The 19983-nt window shown below is 45.5% G+C and overlaps 1 protein-coding gene across 2 annotated transcripts in view; it reads left to right on the top strand.

Annotated features, from left to right (window-relative positions):
- Positions 1 to 8501: 8501 nt before the first annotated feature.
- The window catches only part of wwtr1 (WW domain containing transcription regulator 1), a 72531-nt gene continuing 61049 nt past the window's right edge, over positions 8502 to 19983 (top strand). For both annotated transcript variants that reach the window (XM_041840602.2, XM_041840601.2), the window contains exon 1: positions 8502 to 9239. In XM_041840602.2, coding sequence (XP_041696536.1) covers positions 8842 to 9239 — 398 coding nt within the window. In that variant the 5' untranslated portion in view covers positions 8502 to 8841. The remainder of the gene's footprint in view (positions 9240 to 19983) is intronic.

Genomic DNA, 19983 nt, shown 5'->3' with positions numbered 1-19983 from the left:
CCCCCCGACTGGCACAACTATGTCCATTATTGAACTGGGACGTCACTGATCTGGACATGTGCAACATCAAATAGTCCCTCTGACACAGATTCCTGTGCAACATCAAACAGGGTTCTATTCCTTGACCCCGGAACCCTGTGTAAGCAAATAAGGTCCCCCCTGACATGGAATTATTTCTCAACATTGAATTGAGCCCTGCCAGCAGAGGGCGCTACAGCTTAACCTGCAACAGGAATAGCAGGGAAAGGAGATTGGCCAATATCACATAGGATAAAACTCTGTTGCCTAAAGTGGTTACATCTCCTTGTCTCCTTTACTTTATCTGCTTGGATCGGGACCCGTAGCCACAAAACGTCTCAGAGGGCTGATCTAGGACCAGTTTTGCCTTTTAGATCATTATGAATAAATTATATGGACAGGTGAGGATCTAAACCTAGATCAGCACTCCTACTCTGAGACACTTTGTGGATACAGGCCCTGGGAGGCCACCTGGGGTATGTTATCACGTGTGGCAGAGGCCACCTGGGGTATGTTATCACGTGTGGCAGAGGCCACCTGGGGTATGTTATCACGTGTGGCAGAGGCCACCTGGGGTATGTTATCACGTGTGGCAGAGGCCACCTGGGGTATGTTATCACGTGTGCAGTTTTATTCCGATCAGTGAGGGAGGCAAGGCCACACTAAGGTTTTGAGATGTAGACACATAAAGGCACTGCAATTGCCCCACGGGGGGCCAGTGCTATTGTCAACATTTTAGTCATTTAGCAGACGCTCTTATCCAGAGCGACTTACAGTTAGTGAATACATATCTTTTTATACTGGCCCCCCGTGGGAATCGAACCCACAACCCTGGCGTTGCAAACGCCATGCTCTATTAACTGAGCTACATCCCTGCCGGCCATTCCCTCCCCTACCCTGGACGACGCTGGGCCAATTGTGCGCCGCCCATGAGTCTCCCAGTCGCGGCCGGCTGCGACAGAGCCTGGATTCGAACCAGGATCTCTAGTGGCACAGTTAGCACTGCGATGCAGTGCCTTAGACTCAGTGCCACTCAGGAGCTCAGGAGTCAAGTAGTTAAGCTATCACAATAACCAGATCAGAATTAGGTGGGAGGGCATTTTGGGCATTTCTAATGTGGTATGTTGAGGTTACTGGTGCATCTTTTCTAACCTTGAGGAAACACAGCACTTGGCAAAATCCCTCAGTCGTAATCATGCAGTGCTGTTGCATTCATCATCTTTGATTTGTTCACCTTCAAATGTACAGTACCAGTCAAGTTTGGACACACCTACTCATTCAAGGGTTTTTCTTTATTTTTACTATTTTCTACATTGTAGAATAATAGTGAAGACATCAAAACTATGAAATAACACATGGAATCATGTAGTAACCAAAAAAGTGTTAAACAATTGAAAATATATTTTAGATTCTTCAAAGTAGCCACCCTTTGCCTTGATGACAGCTTTGCACACTCTTGGCATCCTCTCAACCAGCTTCACTTGGAATGCTTTTCCAACAGTCCTTGAAGGAGTTCCCACATATGCTGAGCACTTGTTGGCAGCTTTTCCTTCACTCTGCGGTCCAACTCATCCCAAACCATCTCAATTGGTTTGAGGTCGGGTGATTATAGAGGCCAGGTCATCTGATGCAGCACTCCATCACTCTCCTTCTTGGTCAAATAGCCCTAACACAGCCTGGAGGTGTGTTGGGTCATTGTCCTGTTGAAAAACAAATGATCCCACTTAGCGCAAATCAGATGTGATGGCGTATCGCTGCAGAATGCTGTGGTAGTCATGCTGGTTAAGTGTGCCTTGAATTCTAAATAAATCACATTTACATTTACATTTTAGTCATTTAGCAGACGCTCTTATCCAGAGCGACTTACAGGAGCAATTAGGGTTAAGTGCCTTGCTCAAGGGCACGTTTACGTCATTTAGCAGACGCTCTTATCCAGAGCGACTACAAATTGGTGCATTCACCCTATAGCCAGTGGGATAACCACTTTACAATTATACTTTTTTTTTTTTTTTTTTTTGGGGGGTAGAAGGATTACTTTATCCTATCCCAGGTGTTCCTTAAAGAGGTGGGGTTTCAAATGTCTCCGGAAGGTGGTGAGTGACTCCGCTGTCCTGGCGTCGTGAGGGAGCTTGTTCCACCATTGGTGACAGTGTCACCAGCAAAGGACCCCCACACCATCACACCTGCTTCATGGTGTCAACCACACGTGGAGATAATCCGTTCACCTACTCTGCGTCTCACAAAGACACGGTGGTTGGAACCAAAAATCTCAAATTTGGACTCCTCAGACCAAGGGACATATTTCCACCAGTCTAATGTCCATTGCTCGTGTTTCTTGGCCCAAGCAAGTCTCTTCTTCTTATTGGTGTCCTTTAGTAGTGGGTTCTTTGCAGCAATTCGACCATGAAGACCTGATTCACACAGTTTCCTCTGAACAGTTGATGTTGAGATGTGTCTGTTACTTGAACTCTGTGAAGCATTTATTTGGGCTGCAATTTCTGAGCACTAGTTAGCTCCAAAAGTGGTTATAGTTTTGACTGCATGCTGACAGTGAATTCAGAGCCATTTACTGGCTAGCTACACTACAAACATCATTTTATCAGGTTCCCGGGAAGCAATTGTAATGACAGTCTACCACAACATACCCAAGAGTTTCCTGATTAGCAAGGGGTAGTCAGTGTTTAATTTCATTGTGTATTAGAAAACTCAGTTTGAGATCATTGTGAGTGGATTTCACCAGTGGTTGAATGGGGAATTGCGCTTCCCTGGAAAATGTTTTCCGATATTGCAACCGTAACCAAGGGGGGCGGGCGTAGTGAAGGGTCAATTGTGGAGGAAGATGAGGAGAGGGTGAGAGAACACTGCACTGTATAATGTAGAAGATTCCAAATGTGTGCTTTCTGTTATACATCAATTGTCAACAACAACAAAAATGTTTACTTCTGCATGCCTGGCTAATGTATTCCATGATTTTTTATGATTTTTGAGTGGCTGAATGTTACTTTGAATTTTATAAAGCAAAGAAGTTAAAATGTTTACTTGACACTGTTTTTGAGCAACAGAGAACAGTATTTAGATATGGCTGTCAATTCATTTTTCAAAGACTGATGAAGTCAGGTTCATTAGTAAATTTTTGCCAAGAATTTTGTGAACACACGCCAATTCATTGGTATAATATTATTACTTCTCAAATAGGGAATGAATACACATAAAATACCTCCATCATTACATTTTAGTCATTTAGCAGACGCTCTTATCCAGAGCGACTTACATGAGCAATTAGGGTTAAGTGCCTTGCTCAAGGGCAAATCGACAGATTTTTCACCTAGTCGACTCGGGGATTAGAACCAGCAACCTTTCGGTTACTGGCGCAACGCTCTTAACCACTAAGCTACCTGCCGCCCATCATCCACAAACTACTAAACAAAACAGCTACTATCAGCTCTTATTTGCTCCTGTTTTTATTTCCCTGTATGTCATTGGTAAACCACCACTATCAGCAAAACGAACGCGGAGACTTGACTGAGAACTGATTCAACTCCTATGGCAGTCTTAGGACACAGTAGGCCGGAGAATATAGTAGCTGGAAATTAACCGTTATAGGGGGCCTGGCTCCATTCCTTTTTTCAGTACCTATCCCTCCTATGAGGGGGCTCCCGAGTGGCGCAGCGGTCTAAGGCACTGCATCTCAGTGCTAGAGGCGTCACCACAGACCCCCTGGTTCGATTCCAGGCTGTATCACAACCGGCCGTGATTGGGAGTCCCGTAGGGCGGCGCGCAATTGGCCCAGCGTCGTCAGGGTTTGGCCGGTGTAGGCCGTCATTGTAAATAAGAATTTGTTTTTAACTGACTTGCCTAGTTAAATAAAGGTTAAAATAAAATAAATGAAGTCCATCCTGAACGGAATTCTAGCTGGGGGAAGAAACTAGGGGCAGAAATATAACCGGGCCAATAGGGTGGCTGAAAAGTTACTGTATCTTCATCCTTTGGCAGCGATTACAGCCTCGTCTTCTTGGGTATGACGCTACAAGCTTGGCTCACCTGTATTTGGGGAGTTTCTCCCATTCTTCTCTGCAGATCCTCTCAAGCTCTGTCAGGTTGGATGGGGAGCGTCCCTGCACAGCTATTTTCAGGTCTCTCCAGAGATGTTCGATCGGGTTCAAGTCCAGGCTCTGGCTGGGCCACTCAAGGACATTCAGAGACTTGTCCCGAAGCCACACCTGCGTTGTCTTGGCTGTGTGCTTAGGGTCGTTGTCCTGTTGGAAGGTGAACATTCGCCCCAGTCTGAGATCTTGAGCGCTCTGGAGCAGGTTTTCATCAAGGATCTCTCTGTACTTTGCTCCGTTCATCTTTACCTCGATCTTGACTAGTCTCCCAGTCCCTGCCGCTGAAAAACATCCCCACAGCATGATGCTGCCACCACCATGCTTCCCTGTAGGGATGGTGCCAGGTTTCCTCCAGACGTGACGCTTGGCATTCAGCTCAAAGAGTTCAGTCTTGGTTTCATCAGAACAGAGAATCTTGTTTCTCATGGTCTAAAAGTCCTTTAGGTGCCTTTTGGCAAACTCCAAACGGGATTTCATGTGCCTTTTACTGAGAAGTGGCTTCCGTCTGGCCACTCTACCATAAAGGTCTGATGGAGTGCTGCAGAGATGGTTGTCCTTCTGGAAGGTTCTCCCATCTCCACAGAAGAGCTTTGTTAGAGTGACCATCGGGTTCTTGGTCACCTCCCTGACCAAGGCCCTTCTCCCCCGATTGCTCATTTTGGCCGAGTGGCCAGCTCTAGGAAGAGTCTTGGTGGTTCCAAACTAATTTCATTTAAGAATGATGGAGGCCACTGTGTTCTTCGGGACCTTCAATGCTGTAGACATTTTTTTTGGTACCCTTCCCCAGATCTGTGCCTCGACACAATCTACGGACAATTCCTCTGACCTCATGGCTTGGTTTTTGCTCTGACTTGCACTGTCAGCTGTGGGATCTTAAATAGGCAGGTGTGTGCCTTTCCGAATCATGTCCAAAAAATTGAATTTACCACAGGTGGACTCCAATCAAGTTGTAAAAATATCTCAAGGATGATCAATGGAAACAGGATGCACCTGAGCTCAATTTCTTATGCAAATAAGGTATTTCTGTTTTTTATTTTCAATACATTTGATAAATTCTAAAAAACAGTTTTTGCTTTGTCATTATGGGCTATTGTGTGTAGATTGATGAGGAAAAACATTTATTTAATCAATTTTTGAATAAGGCTGTAACGTAACAAAATGTGGAAAAAGTCAAGGGGTCTGAATACTTTCCGAATGCACTGTATGCCGTGTTCCAAACAATTGGGAACTCTGAAAAATACGAGGTCAAATCATGACGTCAGTGATCTTCAGGTCAGAAAGTCAGAGCTCTAGAAAGAGGCTCAAGTTCCCGTGTTGGAATTCTGAGTTGGATAACCGTTCAAATCAATTTGTTCCCAGATGTTTTTGAACACACTAAAGTTGGAAATTGGCGTGTTCTGAGCTCCCAGTTGTTCAATAACACAGGTGCTTCCTGTGTGTCATCACATAAACGTACTGCACTTCCTGGAACCATCTTCACAGTGCAGACCCTAATGGCTATTTGAGGTTAAATACTAAAATCAAGTTATTGTATCATCTCATTAAAAGAAAACGGATGTGTATAAGAACATTTTTTATATCAGTCGAATGTTGTCATTCATAAAAGCCTTTATAAATAACATATTACATACCGGTAGAATGTAACAATAAAGCTACAATAATACAATGACATGCTTGTAATCCACTTATGATCATTATTTATAGAACATGATGAAAGATCATAACAAGTGCTAATTACTGGCATAACATAACACAAACAACTTAAACACACCAAGACTAACTAAAATGGCTCTAGTCAAATATCAGAGTAAGTAAGCCTTGACTGTATCCCATAGGCCTGCCTCTACACCCCCCAGACTATTGAGGGGGTGAGGGGGCTGATGTAGAGTTCAGGGGTCAGGATAGATCCGGTGACAGGTGGGTTTCTCAGGGTACGGGTTGGGTGTAGGTGTGTGTATGGAGTGGGAGGCAAGGGGTTCCGTGTCAGATATCTGCTGAACTTCTGGCAAAGTCAACTGTTCTCAGAGACAGATGCACGTCGCCAGAGGGCCTACCTCGGCGACAGTCAGAGCCGTGTGTGTGAATCAGAATCGCAGGCACAGCTAAAAATGAGAATGAGCTATTTGGGAGTGGATTCATCCTAATCCTTTAAAGTAACTGTTCAGTGTTTCCAGATGTAAACAAAAAAAATATGACCTATAATTAATTACAATATGGGTGAAATACTTAATTACTACTTTTTGGAATGAAAAGTATGTTAAAAGCAGCTTTTCTGTGTTGGAATGGTGTGGGGTTATACCTGTTATTAAAAGTAAAAAATATTCACGCGAGTAGACCGCTGATTGGCCAGTTCAGTCAATGATGACATCATTCTCTATCAGAAAATAGCAAGGATTTGTTTGAGATACAAGCTTGAGGTGAGATTTTTTAAAAGTATTTTTATTTTTTATTTATGCTTTGGCCACAAATACGAGTATAAGACGAGTCAAATAGATGATTTGGGTGTGAGTTAACAGAATATGAACTTTAATGAGAAACTGACTTACACAATAATTATAATTCTTTATTGACCTTCAATTCAAATGATGTCTCCACTATGGATGTAGTCGATGTTATGTGGTTGAATACGATCCCTGATCACTGACTGCCCCACCATCTGATCGGGGCTTTTCCTGGCATGCCTGACAGCTTGGGGTTGGGCATGCAATGTTACCCAAATGTTACATCAGGATGACTTATGGGTTGTGACTGTACCTACTGGGTCAGGCTGTATGAGTTCAATAAAAATATACATTTGATTTATTTTGTGTGACAACATTCTGCACCCTATAGTCAACCATACATAGTCTACCTCCAGACCAAAAAGCTTCCAATCCAGAGGAAAAAGTTTGAATTTTTGGTCTCTGAGAAGATTCTACTGTACTCTTGTAGGTGCACTACTTCTGTGATGTGGGGTTGGTGGTCTGAGGCCGGACATGGACCAGTGAACCCAGACCAGACCCCCCCCTCCCCCCCCCCCGGAACAGGCAGCCAGCCAGACTGAGGAGTGCATGGCTGCTTGGTTGGTACATTGTTGAGGATGGAGTATTTGTCCATCAAAGGGATTGGTTTACTGGGTGGCACGCGCCATCTCTTAGCATTTGACATTACAAAGGACAGCTGCACCCTCTGTGGAGTACAAGGGGCTTCTGGTTGCTTTTATCGTGTCCCGTGATACAGTTTCACACAGTGCTTACAGGCCTGAAGGGCCATCGACTGGGCAGCATATATTCATCTATTCTAAAAAGTAAACAAACAAAACTCTTACGCATTCATCATCATTATGAACATGGAGCATAATTTAGCCCACTAACAGAGATTTAACCTGCTGCGTTCCAATACCTTAATGTTGATCTTTTTTTATCAATTGAGCCAAAGGCATATTTGCCCTGTGTATCACATTAGTGGATATTTTTAAATTTTTAAAAAACACATTTGATAAAATTCACCTAGATAAAAAAAAAAAACATTGGATAAAATTCACCTAGATAAAAAAAAAACATTGGATAAAATTCACCATGAGTGCAATGTGTTGACATAGTAATGAAACGATTGCAAGCGCAATGTATTTGTCATTTTATCAAATATAGGCCACTCGCCACACTATAAACTGGACCACTATAGAATAAAGGGGATTGAAAATTCACAAAGAGGAAAAGTAAGGTTTCTGACAGGCGTGGGCCGGTTTATCATTCATGCTACTATATATGGGCAAATTAATGAGAAACCTACTTCGAAGAGAACACTGCATAGTTTATGTTTACTCGGGCAAAATCACAGAGAAACATTTATTTCAGTCAAAACATCTAGGACGGGGCACCAAGCTATCAAGTTTCAAATGGTTATTCAACAGATGGGTAGGGTAATGTTTTCACACCCACACTGGGGGTGTTGTGTGACAATGAGTTAGCCTACATTCAAAACGATTCCACGGCTGTTATTTTTCACCCAAAAAGTCATTATTTTCTTACAGAACATTCAAAACACATATATATCCAGTCGACATCTTAGTCTCTGTGGACAGTTTTAGATGAACTTTACTTAATCTACTGAAGTTGTTATATTTCAGTAAATTACTAGTATAGAGCAGAACACAGGATCATCTCCAAAAGGAAAGAAACGGCTGTGATTTATTACAAAAACAAACTCGCAACCACTCTATTCCGCAACTTTATGGCGTTGAGTTTGAACTATTTCAACATTTGCGTCATTGTTACACCCGCCATCAATAGTTTCAGGCAGTTGAGAGATATTTGTTTTGTAATCATGAAACTGTGCTACCCCTCTAGCGCCGGAGGTCATGCATAATTCATGAGCGACTGCTGACACAGGCGGCGTAGAAAAGTTGAGTTTACAAACTTTGGGACGGGAGCGGAGTCCGGGCAGGAGCAACAAGATCTATCGAACTGGCCGGAGCAAAGGGAAAGTAGCTACATTTCAAATTACTTTTCTCATGTAGGGACACATTTTAGTGTTCTCTATCTTACTATTCTAGAATAGTTTTAATGCGAGTTTGACGGCAGAAAGGTGAACTATTTTTGTCCACACAGAGGGTTCATAACATACAGAGTAGCCCAGGCCTACTTCAGAAGGTTCAACGTTTGATATTTGTATAAAGCCTCAACTTTAAATCGTTTTTATATTTTCTGTATTGCTCTAACTTTTCAACTAAGGCAAAATGAGCAAACCACTTCAGCCAATGCCAGGACAACAAGTTATCCATGTCGCGCAGGACTCGGATACGGATCTCGAGGCGCTTTTTAATTCGGTTATGAACCCGAAACCCAGTTCATGGAGGAAAAAAATGTTACCCGACTCTTTTTTCAAGGAGCCAGATTCTGGATCTCACTCCCGACAGTCGAGCACTGATTCGGGCAGCCACCCGCCCAGACTCACCGTACAACATGTACGGTCACATTCCTCGCCCGCGACTTTACAGCTTGGATTGGGAGCCAACCCAACTCCAAGCCCGGTACATCACTCGCATATCCGCCACCAGTCTTTCGATGTTGCCGAAGAGTTGCCCCATGGATGGGAGATGGCCTACACGTCCAACGGACAGAAGTACTTTCTCAAGTAAGTTTGTATTTATTTATTATTCTACAGAAAACACACAAATGTAAAAGTCCCCAGTCCTTCCAAAAAACTAAAAATCCATAATCCTTAAAGCACCACAGATCTGAAGTTCATTCAGTGTAAGACTCACTTCAGATGACATTGGTTGATCTCAAATGATAGACTTAGAAAGTGGGCTGTGAAAAAATCAGTGCAAATTGAGCATAAACCCCAAAAGTCATAGCTTTGCTCTTTTGCACCCCAGTATCTCTATTTGCACATAATCTCTTGCACATCTAGCATTCCAGTGTTAATACTAATTGTCATTATTTTGCACTATAGCCTATTTATTGCCTTACCTCCATAACTTGCTACATTTGCACACACTGTATATATATTTTCTGTGGTATTTTTGACTTTATGTTTTGTTTTACCCCATATGTAACTCTGTGTTGTTGTTTTTATCGCGCTGCTTTGCTTTATCTTGGCCAGGTCGCAGTTGTAAATGAGAACTTGTTCTCAACTGGCTTACCTGGTTAAATAAAGGTAAAATAAAATAAACTGTGCTGAAGGATTGGCCCCTTTGAACACCTGTGTGGCAAGTGAGAAAGAAGACATTATTTTTGTCTTTGTTTGGCGCTGTCAGCTAAAACCTTATAATGCCATCCCCTTATCCACACAGGTCTGACCTAATACGTAATGGCCTGTAGGTAGCATCAAGTCCTTTGTGTGAGCCGTACCTGTCTGTGCTTGCAGGGACCCCCTAGAGCGCTATGTCAAACTTTTCACGCAGGCTGCACGCTTTTGTTTTAAGTAGATTAATCTAATTCCCAGAATTGTTCTATGTTTTGTGCTAGGCCATATAATAACACGAAAGAGCACCTGCCCCTATTACACTCGATGGAAAGTTTTCCCATTCAGTAAGGGACCTATCTCCACGGGCAACGTGATAACAGACCACCTCTAGTCTAGTGTGTTGTGCAACAGCAGTGAAGTTGTCTTTGGTTTCGTTCTCGGAGCCCCAGCCGGTTAAACCACAATGGCTGTATCTTCTGTTTCTAAAACTCACCCATGCACCATAACAGCAGATAGATGCCTTTCACACTGAGGTGTCACGCTGACCTTTCACCTCTCACCTCAGCACATGCCCACAGTGTACTGAAAGGAAGTGTGTGTGTGTGTGTGTGTGACTGAAAATATCAGCGTTTGAATCAATGAAGAGGCTCTGTTCTGTCAGCTGTTTCAAACACACACCTACCTGTGATCACCTTGATAAGAAAGTGATGACCTTATCAGTGCTGCTGGCTCATATCTCTCCATCTCTCCTACTGGAGACACCGTCAGTCTCAATGCTAATGAGTGTTGCGACTCTTGACTCTGAAGAGTGAGACGGCCAGGCAGACCCATTCTTCCCTGGCCCAGGGGTCACCATGGCTACCTGATTCAAGGCAGAACTTTGGTGTGTGTGGTAGGGGTCAGCTCAGCAGGGTGTCCTCTAAAGGGGCAGTAATTATAGAAGGTGTGAGAAAACACACCCTGATTTACTCTCCATTCAGCCTCAGGGCAGCAGAGGCCTCTCTGCTAAAACATACACATTCACTTCACACACCCTTTTTTTCACACACTGACCCTCAATCTTGTTCCCTGATTACTCAACAGTGCAGTACCAACAGTCCGATGCCCATTGTCTCCAAGAGTAATCAGTACCAGTTTAACATTAGCTTAAAGGGATACTTAACATTAGCTTAAAGGGATACTTAACATTAGCTTAAAGGGATACTTGGGGATTTTGGCAATGAGGCCTTTTATCTATATCACCAGAGTCTGATGGACTAGTACAGGGGAAGGCAACCCCGGTCCTGGAGCGCCGCAGGGACTTCATGGTTTTGATTTAACCGACCTGGAAGACCAGGTGTTTTAAATTACGCAATCACTGAACTGATCAATTAGCTCAGTTTGTCAGGTGTGGTGCCTAGTTGGAACAATAATCCTGCAGTACCTGGGGCACTCCAGGAACAGAGGTTGCATACCCCAGAACTAGTGGATACCATTTTTATGTCTGTGTCCAGTATGAAGAAAATTGGAGGTAGTTTCGCAAGCCAATGCTAACTAGCTTTAGCGTAATGACGAAGTCTATGGGGATCTACTAGCATGCTAAACGCCAACTGACCAGGCAAAAGCCATGAATGACAATGCCATCAGACGATGTGTTCCCAGGAAAACAGGCAGCCATTGGGCTGAAAAGTAAACGCACAGAGATGATGACGGAAGCAGAGAGGCGTGGCCTGACCGACCCTCACGAGAACTAACGATGTCAGGAGAACTACCACACAACAGAGGGAGCACTGATCAGGAGGTCCGGCTGTTCATGGGTTAGATCACTTCCCAGAGGAGAGGTGGGGGGGTTGCATGCGGTGATTCTGTAATGGGAGAAAAACAGAGCGAGGGGAGGAGGTTGGACAAGTGGGAGGAAGATTGGTGAGAACAACAGGGAGAAAGAGAAGGGTGTGAGAATGTAGAGAGAGAGAGAGAGAGAGAGGGGGAGGCAGGGAAAGATGTATGACCATAATTGATGACCATATTAGAGACACATATTTCCCTCAGATTACACAGATCCACAAAGAATTTGAAAACAAACCCAATTTTGATAAACTCCCATATCTATTGGGTGAAAACCCACAGTGTGCCACACACAGCAAAGATTTGTGACCTGTTGCCACAAGAGAAGGGCAACCAGTGACGAACAAACACCATTGTAAATACAACCTATATTTATGTTTATTTATTTTCCCTTTTGTACTTTAACTATTTATACATAATATGACATTTGAAATGTCTTTATTCTTTTGGAACTTTTGTGAGTGTAATGTTTACTGTTAATATTTATTGTTTATTTCACTTTTGTTTATTATCTACCTCACTTGCTTTGGCAATGTAAACATATGTTTCCCATGCCAATAAAGACCTTAAATTGAATTGAATTGAAAGAGAGAGGGGGAGGCAGGGAGAGGGGGAGGCAGGGAAAGAGAGAGGGGAGGCAGGGAAAGAGAGAGGGGGAGGCAGGGAAAGAGAGAGGGGGAGGCAAGGAGAGGGGGAGGCAGCGAGAGGGGGAGGCAGGGAAAGAAGGAGCGGCTGTGTTTTTTGGGAGCTGTGGAGAGGGGGAGGTGAGGGAGGGAACGCCTGCAGTCTAACCCCAGGCTCCAGGAGGTGTCTCCTCTCTCTCGTTCCCAGCCGGGGGTGTGAACATGCCCGATCCTGCAGAGGTTTTCACAGTTGGCTCTGTCACCAGCAACAAAGCTGGGAGCCCCGGCCCCACCGCACCCTGCAATTAACCAGGCAGGAAAACAAAGTCTGCCTGGCTGGCCCGGAGCTGCTGGATCGGCAAGTTTCACTCTGAGCTCTTTGTTAAGGAGGCCACTGCTGCTCCATCATGACTCCTGTCCTGTCTGCCTTTAAAACTCTTTGAGGCATGATTTTTTTTTCAGAACTTTTTTTCCAGTGTTCTTTTCCGGAATTTTACTTTACATTAGAATGCCCCCCAAAAGGATGGGATACAATGTGTGTAATCCTCAAATGAAAAATAATAGGGTTAAAGCCTTTATGGTTTAGAGTCCTGCCATTTGGCTCTGCAGGAAATCCTGCACAATGACAGTATTCCCCCGGTCATAGGTCACACATCCTTACTGTCTTGTGCTTCTCTCACATCCACCCGCTGTGTGTTTCCACAAGACAATTATTTAATCTATTATACCCCCCCCTTCCCCCCCCCTTCCCACCCCCCCACCCGCACACTCGTGAATACAATGCGTGTCACAACGGCTGACACAATTTCATTTAGTGCTTAGTACAATTGACAGTGAATAGGCCTAAATGACAGCACAGTCCAGTTTTACTCCGGTCAGGATGTGGTAACTGTAAAACCAATGCATTGTGTCACCCACTCAACCTCTCCCAGTTTTCCCATTTCTCTCAGTTGAAACGTGTCCAAACCCTTCCCAATGCTCCCATCTTCACTACCACTGTAACAGGAGCCTGTCCCCATTGACTGACTCCCTTCACAGACATCCACTCACAGACACCTTCAACCCCAGTGTTCCAGTCCAACTGTTCAAGGTTCCACTTCCTAACCCTGCGTCCCCAAGCTGGACTGAGGAGGAGCTGCCTAGCTGGCTTGATATAGCGGTGGGTTGGGTGGGTTTACAGTAGAGTAACTTACAGTAAAGTAAGTGAGTACCTGTCTGTGTGATAGAATGACAGTGCGAGCGATAGAAAGAGTTCATAGAGAGAGAGAGAGCGATGGTGTAGATGAGAGTGGTAATAGAGAGAGGGAGATCAGCGTGTGTGGCTTTGTCCTCCCTGGACGCTGGACTAGAGGAGAGGTGATTTGATGCTGAGAGAAGAGCAGAAGCCATTCAGCGTTTTAGCCAACCAATCCCTGGCTCTCTCTCTGCTGGGTTGAGTTAGTACAGGGGTTGGGGTTGGGTCCGAGATTTGGACAGTCTTTCCTGGTACACTGAGGCAGAGGTGAAAGTCAAGACAGGAAAGAATGGTGATAAACGATGAGACTTTGGCCGGGGTTCAATCTGATTGGCCCCTTTTCGGGCTATGCACTGTTACTACGGTCACGAAGATCGCATTCAAAGTCAATGCTGCAGATGTCAGCTCAATCGGACTTTCCGCGGCCCTTATTGAATCCTGGCTTTTATCTTGAATTCTAGGTCCTGGGGCCCTTTTTATGTATAGACATGGACCCCAGCATGTCTGCTGTCCCGTTTATGCCATGGTTCTGAGCCTAGAGTAGTGCTTTCATCTGGTCTGCATACTCAAGGCGTGTGTGTGTGTGTGTGTGTGTGTGTGCCTGCATCCTACACAAAGCTGTCTCACTGCATACATACCAGGGTGTCTGCTTTACTAGGAAACTCCTCAACGTTTGGATGGTTTTTGTTCTTACAAAAAAAAAAAAATGGGAATAAGGGTAGTCTGTAATTAAGCCTGAGTTTGACATTTAATGATAGGTACAGTCTCTTCAAAGGGCTTCAAACAGAAGCGCATTCGTCTGCCATAGATCTGTGCATAAATCTGTTGTATGTTGAATTCATTGGTAGTGTTCGTATGTAATGCATAACTAATATCAGCCGTGTTGTTGTGATTGGTTTGACCTATCAGCAACCAGAGTCTGTATCCTGTAGTGCTGCCTGTATTAGTGTTCTGCCTTCTTAAAGGTGCACTATGCAGAAATAGCTCCGCGATTTCCTTGTTGCGAAAATTCTATTAGGTCGCCTAATTTCAGTTTGTGACAAAACAAGTATATTTTAGAGAATCATTATACCATCTATAACGCTGTGAAATATATTTTCAATAACCAAAAATATTGTATTTTCAGCTGTTTGAAGCTGGTGTACAAAACCGAAAGTAAAAGAAGCAAAAATGAAACTTAAGAACGGGAAGCATAGAAATAGCACACACAGAACAGATCTACCGCTTCTTAGACTGGCTTTCAATGAGAATGACAGATCTATAACTCATATTTCAATGTGATTTTGGTCAGGTTGCCCAAAAAGTTATATATTGCAGCTTTAAGGTTCCGGTCTGAGAAGTGTGTGTGTGTGTGTTTTATTATACACACAAGCATGCGTGGACAGACCCACAGAAACAGACTCTGGCATGCGTGGACAGACCCACAGAAACAGACTCTGGCATGCGTGGACAGACCCACAGAAACAGACTCTGGCATGCGTGGACAGACCCACAGCAACAGACTCTGGCATGCGTGGACAGACCCACAGCAACAGACTCTGGCATGCGTGGACAGACCCACAGAAACAGACTCTGGCATGCGTGGACAGACCCACAGAAACAGACTCTGGCATGCGTGGACAGACCCACAGAAACAGACTCTGGCATGCGTGGACAGACTCACAGAAACAGACTCTGGCATGCGTGGACAGACCCACAGAAACAGACTCTGGCATGCGTGGACAGACCCACAGAAACAGACTCTGGCATGCGTGGACAGACCCACAGAAACAGACTCTGGCATGCGTGGACAGACCCACAGAAACAGACTCTGGCATGCGTGGACAGACCCACAGAAACAGACTCTGGCATGCGTGGACAGACCCACAGAAACAGACTCTGGCATGCGTGGACAGACCCACAGAAACAGACTCCGAGCCACTGCTTGGATTAGACCAACCAGCTCATTAAAAGTTCTACCTAACTGGCCAGCTACCAGGTGCAAACCACTAACATGCCTGGATAGTGATGTGATTGAACGGTGTATTCAGTTCTTTAATAGTTTACTGTTAGTGGCTCAGTCTGGACGAAAGGCTGATTTTTTTTTTAAATCTTGCTGTGTCCTCACAGCACATAGGGATGTGAGTGATTACCACTGTTACTGCAGTGCTATCACAGCCATTCAAGCCTGGATAAAACAATCTGTTTGAAACTCAACGTTGATATCAAACCTGTAAGGGGCATGTGAGAGGAGAGGTCGGGGAGCGATTGGAGGCTGTTTCTGCTGAGAGGGTAGGCCTCATCGTCGGTCACACTGGGTTGGGGCTGTCCTGGGAGGATGTACAGGTAGGTCTACATGGGCAGGGTGAGAGTTCTGTTCTGTTCTGCACCTGTAAGCTGGACTGGCAGCAGGTGGATGGTGGTGGTGGGATTCTACCAGGAAGGCAGGGTCGGGGAGTGGAAGTGGCTGTTGGGGTTAGAGGTCCTGGGTGGGTACTAGGTTGAAGATTACCCAGGTTAGCACAATGTAATGATTCCATGCGGAAGCTTTAGAAAATAAACAGATTCATGGGACCAGCGCCGTTGCTAAGTGGCATCGCTGGTCCCTTAGTTTAGAATTCTTCCTCATTTATGCAAAGAGTTATGGGATATTAGATTCCTCTTGTCTTAACCTTTTATTTTCAACCTGGGGTGGGTATGAGTTATTACGACTAGACCACCAGTCAAATGTTGGTCAAAAGTCTGGGTGACTTGTGTTGATTATTTTCATCAAGGGCACGGCTAGATCCTAAGGGCATGACCGGGTCAGAGCAGAGTCACAGATATTCTCAGAGCTGTCATCCATGTTGGCACAACATGTTCAATGACAATAACGTCCTAATTTGGATTCTTTGGTGTCATTGTTTTGGAATGTTTTGTGCCAGCCGTTCTCTGGCTTGGGCCAGGGGCACTCCTTACCAATGGCAGAAGAAGAGTGACTGATATCGGCAGCAGTTGTCATTAGTAGGACCCAAACTGAGGCAGCCAGGTAGAGTTCAGTTGATTTTAGTGTCTTTGGTTTCCTGCTCCCTGATCCATCCCAACCACAAGTGCCTTTGTTTGTCAGTAACCTTTAGTGTACTAACCTGGAGGTCAGTTTCACTGGGTCTCCGTATGCTATGAGTCACCTAGCTGTGACATATTACATGTGCCGGGCACAGGCAGCCAATCGGCTGTCTCTTTGGTCACTGATTGAACTGTTGTTTTGGAAAAATGTAAGAGTTGCGCTCCTCCTCCCTCTTGCTCCTCCTCCCTCTTGCTCCTCCTCCCTCTTGCTCCTCCTCCCTCTTGCTCCCATAGACTCGGCTGGAGGTAGAGGCCCTAAGCCAGGGGCCACAAGGCTCTCTCTACCTCCCTCCCTCTCTTTCGCTCTCTGCTGCCTCAGACACTGTTCTAGGCAAAAGGAAGGAGTGGGGAGAGGGGGAATGGTTAGGGAGTCGCACACACGGAGTGGAGAGAGGGGGAATGGTTAGGGAGTCGCACACACGGAGTGGGGAGAGGGGGAATGGTTAGGGAGTCGCACACACGGAGTCGCACACACGTTTCCCATGCCAATAAAGCCCTTGAATTGAAATTGAATTGAGTGAAGGAGTAGAAATTCCAAAACAATAGCCTGTACTGCTGCAAAGTAACAGGCCTGTAGACGTCTGCAAAACAGACAGATCTGAAGCCTCTGTGGAACAGCCAGAACAGATGTTGGTCAGCCAATCTATCAGCCAGGCAGATAGCCAGGCAAGCAGGCAGACATGCTGGATCCCTCTGCCTCGTCTTTCTACATTTTACTCATTTAGCAGACGCTCTTATCCAGAGCGACTTACAGGAGCAATTAGGGTTAAGTGCCTTGCTCAAGGGCACATCGACAGATTTTTCACCTAGTCGGCTCGGGGATTAGAACCAGCGACCTTTCGGTTACTGGCACAACGCTCTTAACCACTAAGCTACCTGCTGGTCAGGCAGACTCTGAGGCCAGCTCTGTACGGCCCTGGCTGGGGCCTGGCCTGGGCTCTGCGGACTCGCTGGATCCACTTCCTGTCCCAATATGTGAGTTGGAAGAGCATGAAGACCTGCTTGTTTGGATGGCCGGGCGTTTGGGCCGCTCCCCTCTCCTCTCCTGCTGATGGGGGTTATTACAGGACAAGAGGGGCTTTGTAATGCCAGAGAGCTGCACAGCACTTTGGCCTTGCGTGACTTGCAGATATAAATTGTATGAAAGCAATTAAAGTTGAAGGAAATGTCATGTGGGCTGAATTTAAAACCAATGGAGTTTGTGGCCCCGGTTTGTTTCTGGCCCTGAATGGGAGCAGGGCTGGCAGAGGTTACTGAGCTGGAGCTCAGAGAAGAATCAGTCTCAGCTCGGGGCTAGAGGAAAATCCTCCACACGTCCAGGCCTCTCAGCTTTAAAGGAGCAGGAGCGGCTTGGGTTAGCTTTAAGGAGTCTACACGATCAACGCAAACGGAGGTCAGTTTATGTTACTCTCTACGTACTTCTACATACATTTGTGCGGCAGAATTTTTGGGAACGCGACGCAAATGGGCCGCTGTCCGCTCCGTTTGCATAGACTGTGTAGTGCCCTTTAGCAGGACAACAAAATGGCCGCTTTGCAACAGCCAAATAATGCAGAGTGGAGAAGGCTGTAGATGTAGAACAGCCCAATAACACAGCAGAGTGGAGAAGGCTGTAGAACAGCCCAATAACACAGCAGAGTGGAGAAGAAGGCTGTAGAACAGCCCAATAACACAGCAGAGTGGAGCAGAAGGCTGTAGAACAGCCCAATAACACAGAGTGGAGCAGAAGGCTGTAGAACAGCCCAATAACACAGCAGAGTGGAGAAGAAGGCTGTAGAACAGCCCAATAACACAGCAGAGTGGAGAAGAAGGCTGTAGAACAGCCCAATAACACAGCAGAGTGGAGAAGAAGGCTGTAGAACAGCCCAATAACACAGCAGAGTGGAGCAGAAGGCTGTAGAACAGCCCAATAACACAGCAGAGTGGAGAAGAAGGCTGCAGAACAGCCCAATAACACAGCAGAGTGGAGAAGAAGGCTGTAGAACAGCCCAATAACACAGCAGAGGGGAGCAGAATGCTGTAGAACAGCCCAATAACACAGCAGAGTGGAGAAGAAGGCTGTAGAACAGCCCAATAACACAGCAGAGTGGAGAAGAAGGCTGTAGAACAGCCCAATAACACAGCAGAGTGGAGAAGGCTGTAGATGTAGAACAGCCCAATAACACAGCAGAGTGGAGCAGAAGGCTGTAGAACAGCCCAATAACACAGCAGAGTGTAGAAGAAGGCTGTAGAACAGCCCAATAACACAGCAGAGTGGAGAAGAAGGCTGTAGAACAGCCCAATAACACAGCAGAGTGGAGCAGAAGGCTGTAGAACAGCCCAATAACACAGCAGAGTGGAGAAGAAGGCTGTAGAACAGCCCAATAACACAGCAGAGTGGAGAAGAAGGCTGTAGAACAGCCCAATAACACAGCAGAGTGGAGGAGAAGGCTGTAGAACAGCCCAATAACACAGCAGAGTGGAGCAGAAGGCTGTAGAACAGCCCAATAACACAGCAGAGTGGATGAGAAGGCTGTAGAACAGCCCAATAACACAGCAGAGTGGAGAAGAAGGCTGTAGAACAGCCCAATAACACAGCAGAGTGGAGCAGAAGGCTGTAGAACAGCCCAATAACACAGCAGAGTGGAGAAGAAGGCTGTAGAACAGCCCAATAACACAGCAGAGTGGAGCAGAAGGCTGTAGAACAGCCCAATAACACAGCAGAGTGGAGAAGAAGGCTGTAGAACAGCCCAATAACACAGCAGAGTGGAGCAGAAGGCTGTAGAACAGCCCAATAACACAGCAGAGTGGAGAAGAAGGCTGTAGAACAGCCCAATAACACAGCAGAGTGGAGCAGAAGGCTGTAGAACAGCCCAATAACACAGCAGAGTGGAGAAGAAGGCTGTAGAACAGTCCAATAACACAGCAGAGTGGAGAAGAAGGCTGTAGATTAGTTTGTCCTTCATATTGAATCCTAACACAAGGAGGGCATACAGACCTAGTGAACGTATGTTTCCTTACTGCAGTTTAACTGGTGGTTTGAAGTGTTAGCCAAGAGCAAGGCGCTCAAGATGTTAGCTAAAATTATTCATGAGAATATTACTTTTTATCCACTGGATTGTGATACTTACATTAGAATGTGTGAGAACTGCAGATACAGGCATTTCAGCGACTAGTAATGATGTGAGCCACAACAGAAAGGGAAAGAGTGTAAGAGAGAGCAGGAATTACAGAGGGAAAGAGAGTAATGAAGACTGCCAGCACAAAGCTGTGTGTGTGTGTGTATGAATGTAGTATAATCTCACTGAGGTCTACAGACTTGTTGTAACTCCCGTCCGGTCTCCTCCACGCAACAGCTGAGGACACAGCGCTCTCTCCTGTGGCCTCCCGTCCAGCTCGCATCCACATCCCCCAACACAGATATTCAATCCGTAGAAACAGCCTT

This window comes from Coregonus clupeaformis, chromosome 20 (assembly GCF_020615455.1).
Source record: "Coregonus clupeaformis isolate EN_2021a chromosome 20, ASM2061545v1, whole genome shotgun sequence".
Lineage (NCBI taxonomy): Eukaryota > Metazoa > Chordata > Actinopteri > Salmoniformes > Salmonidae > Coregonus > Coregonus clupeaformis.
The sequence above is the reverse complement of the archived record's forward strand: the minus strand, read 5'-3'. Positions and strand labels throughout refer to the sequence as shown.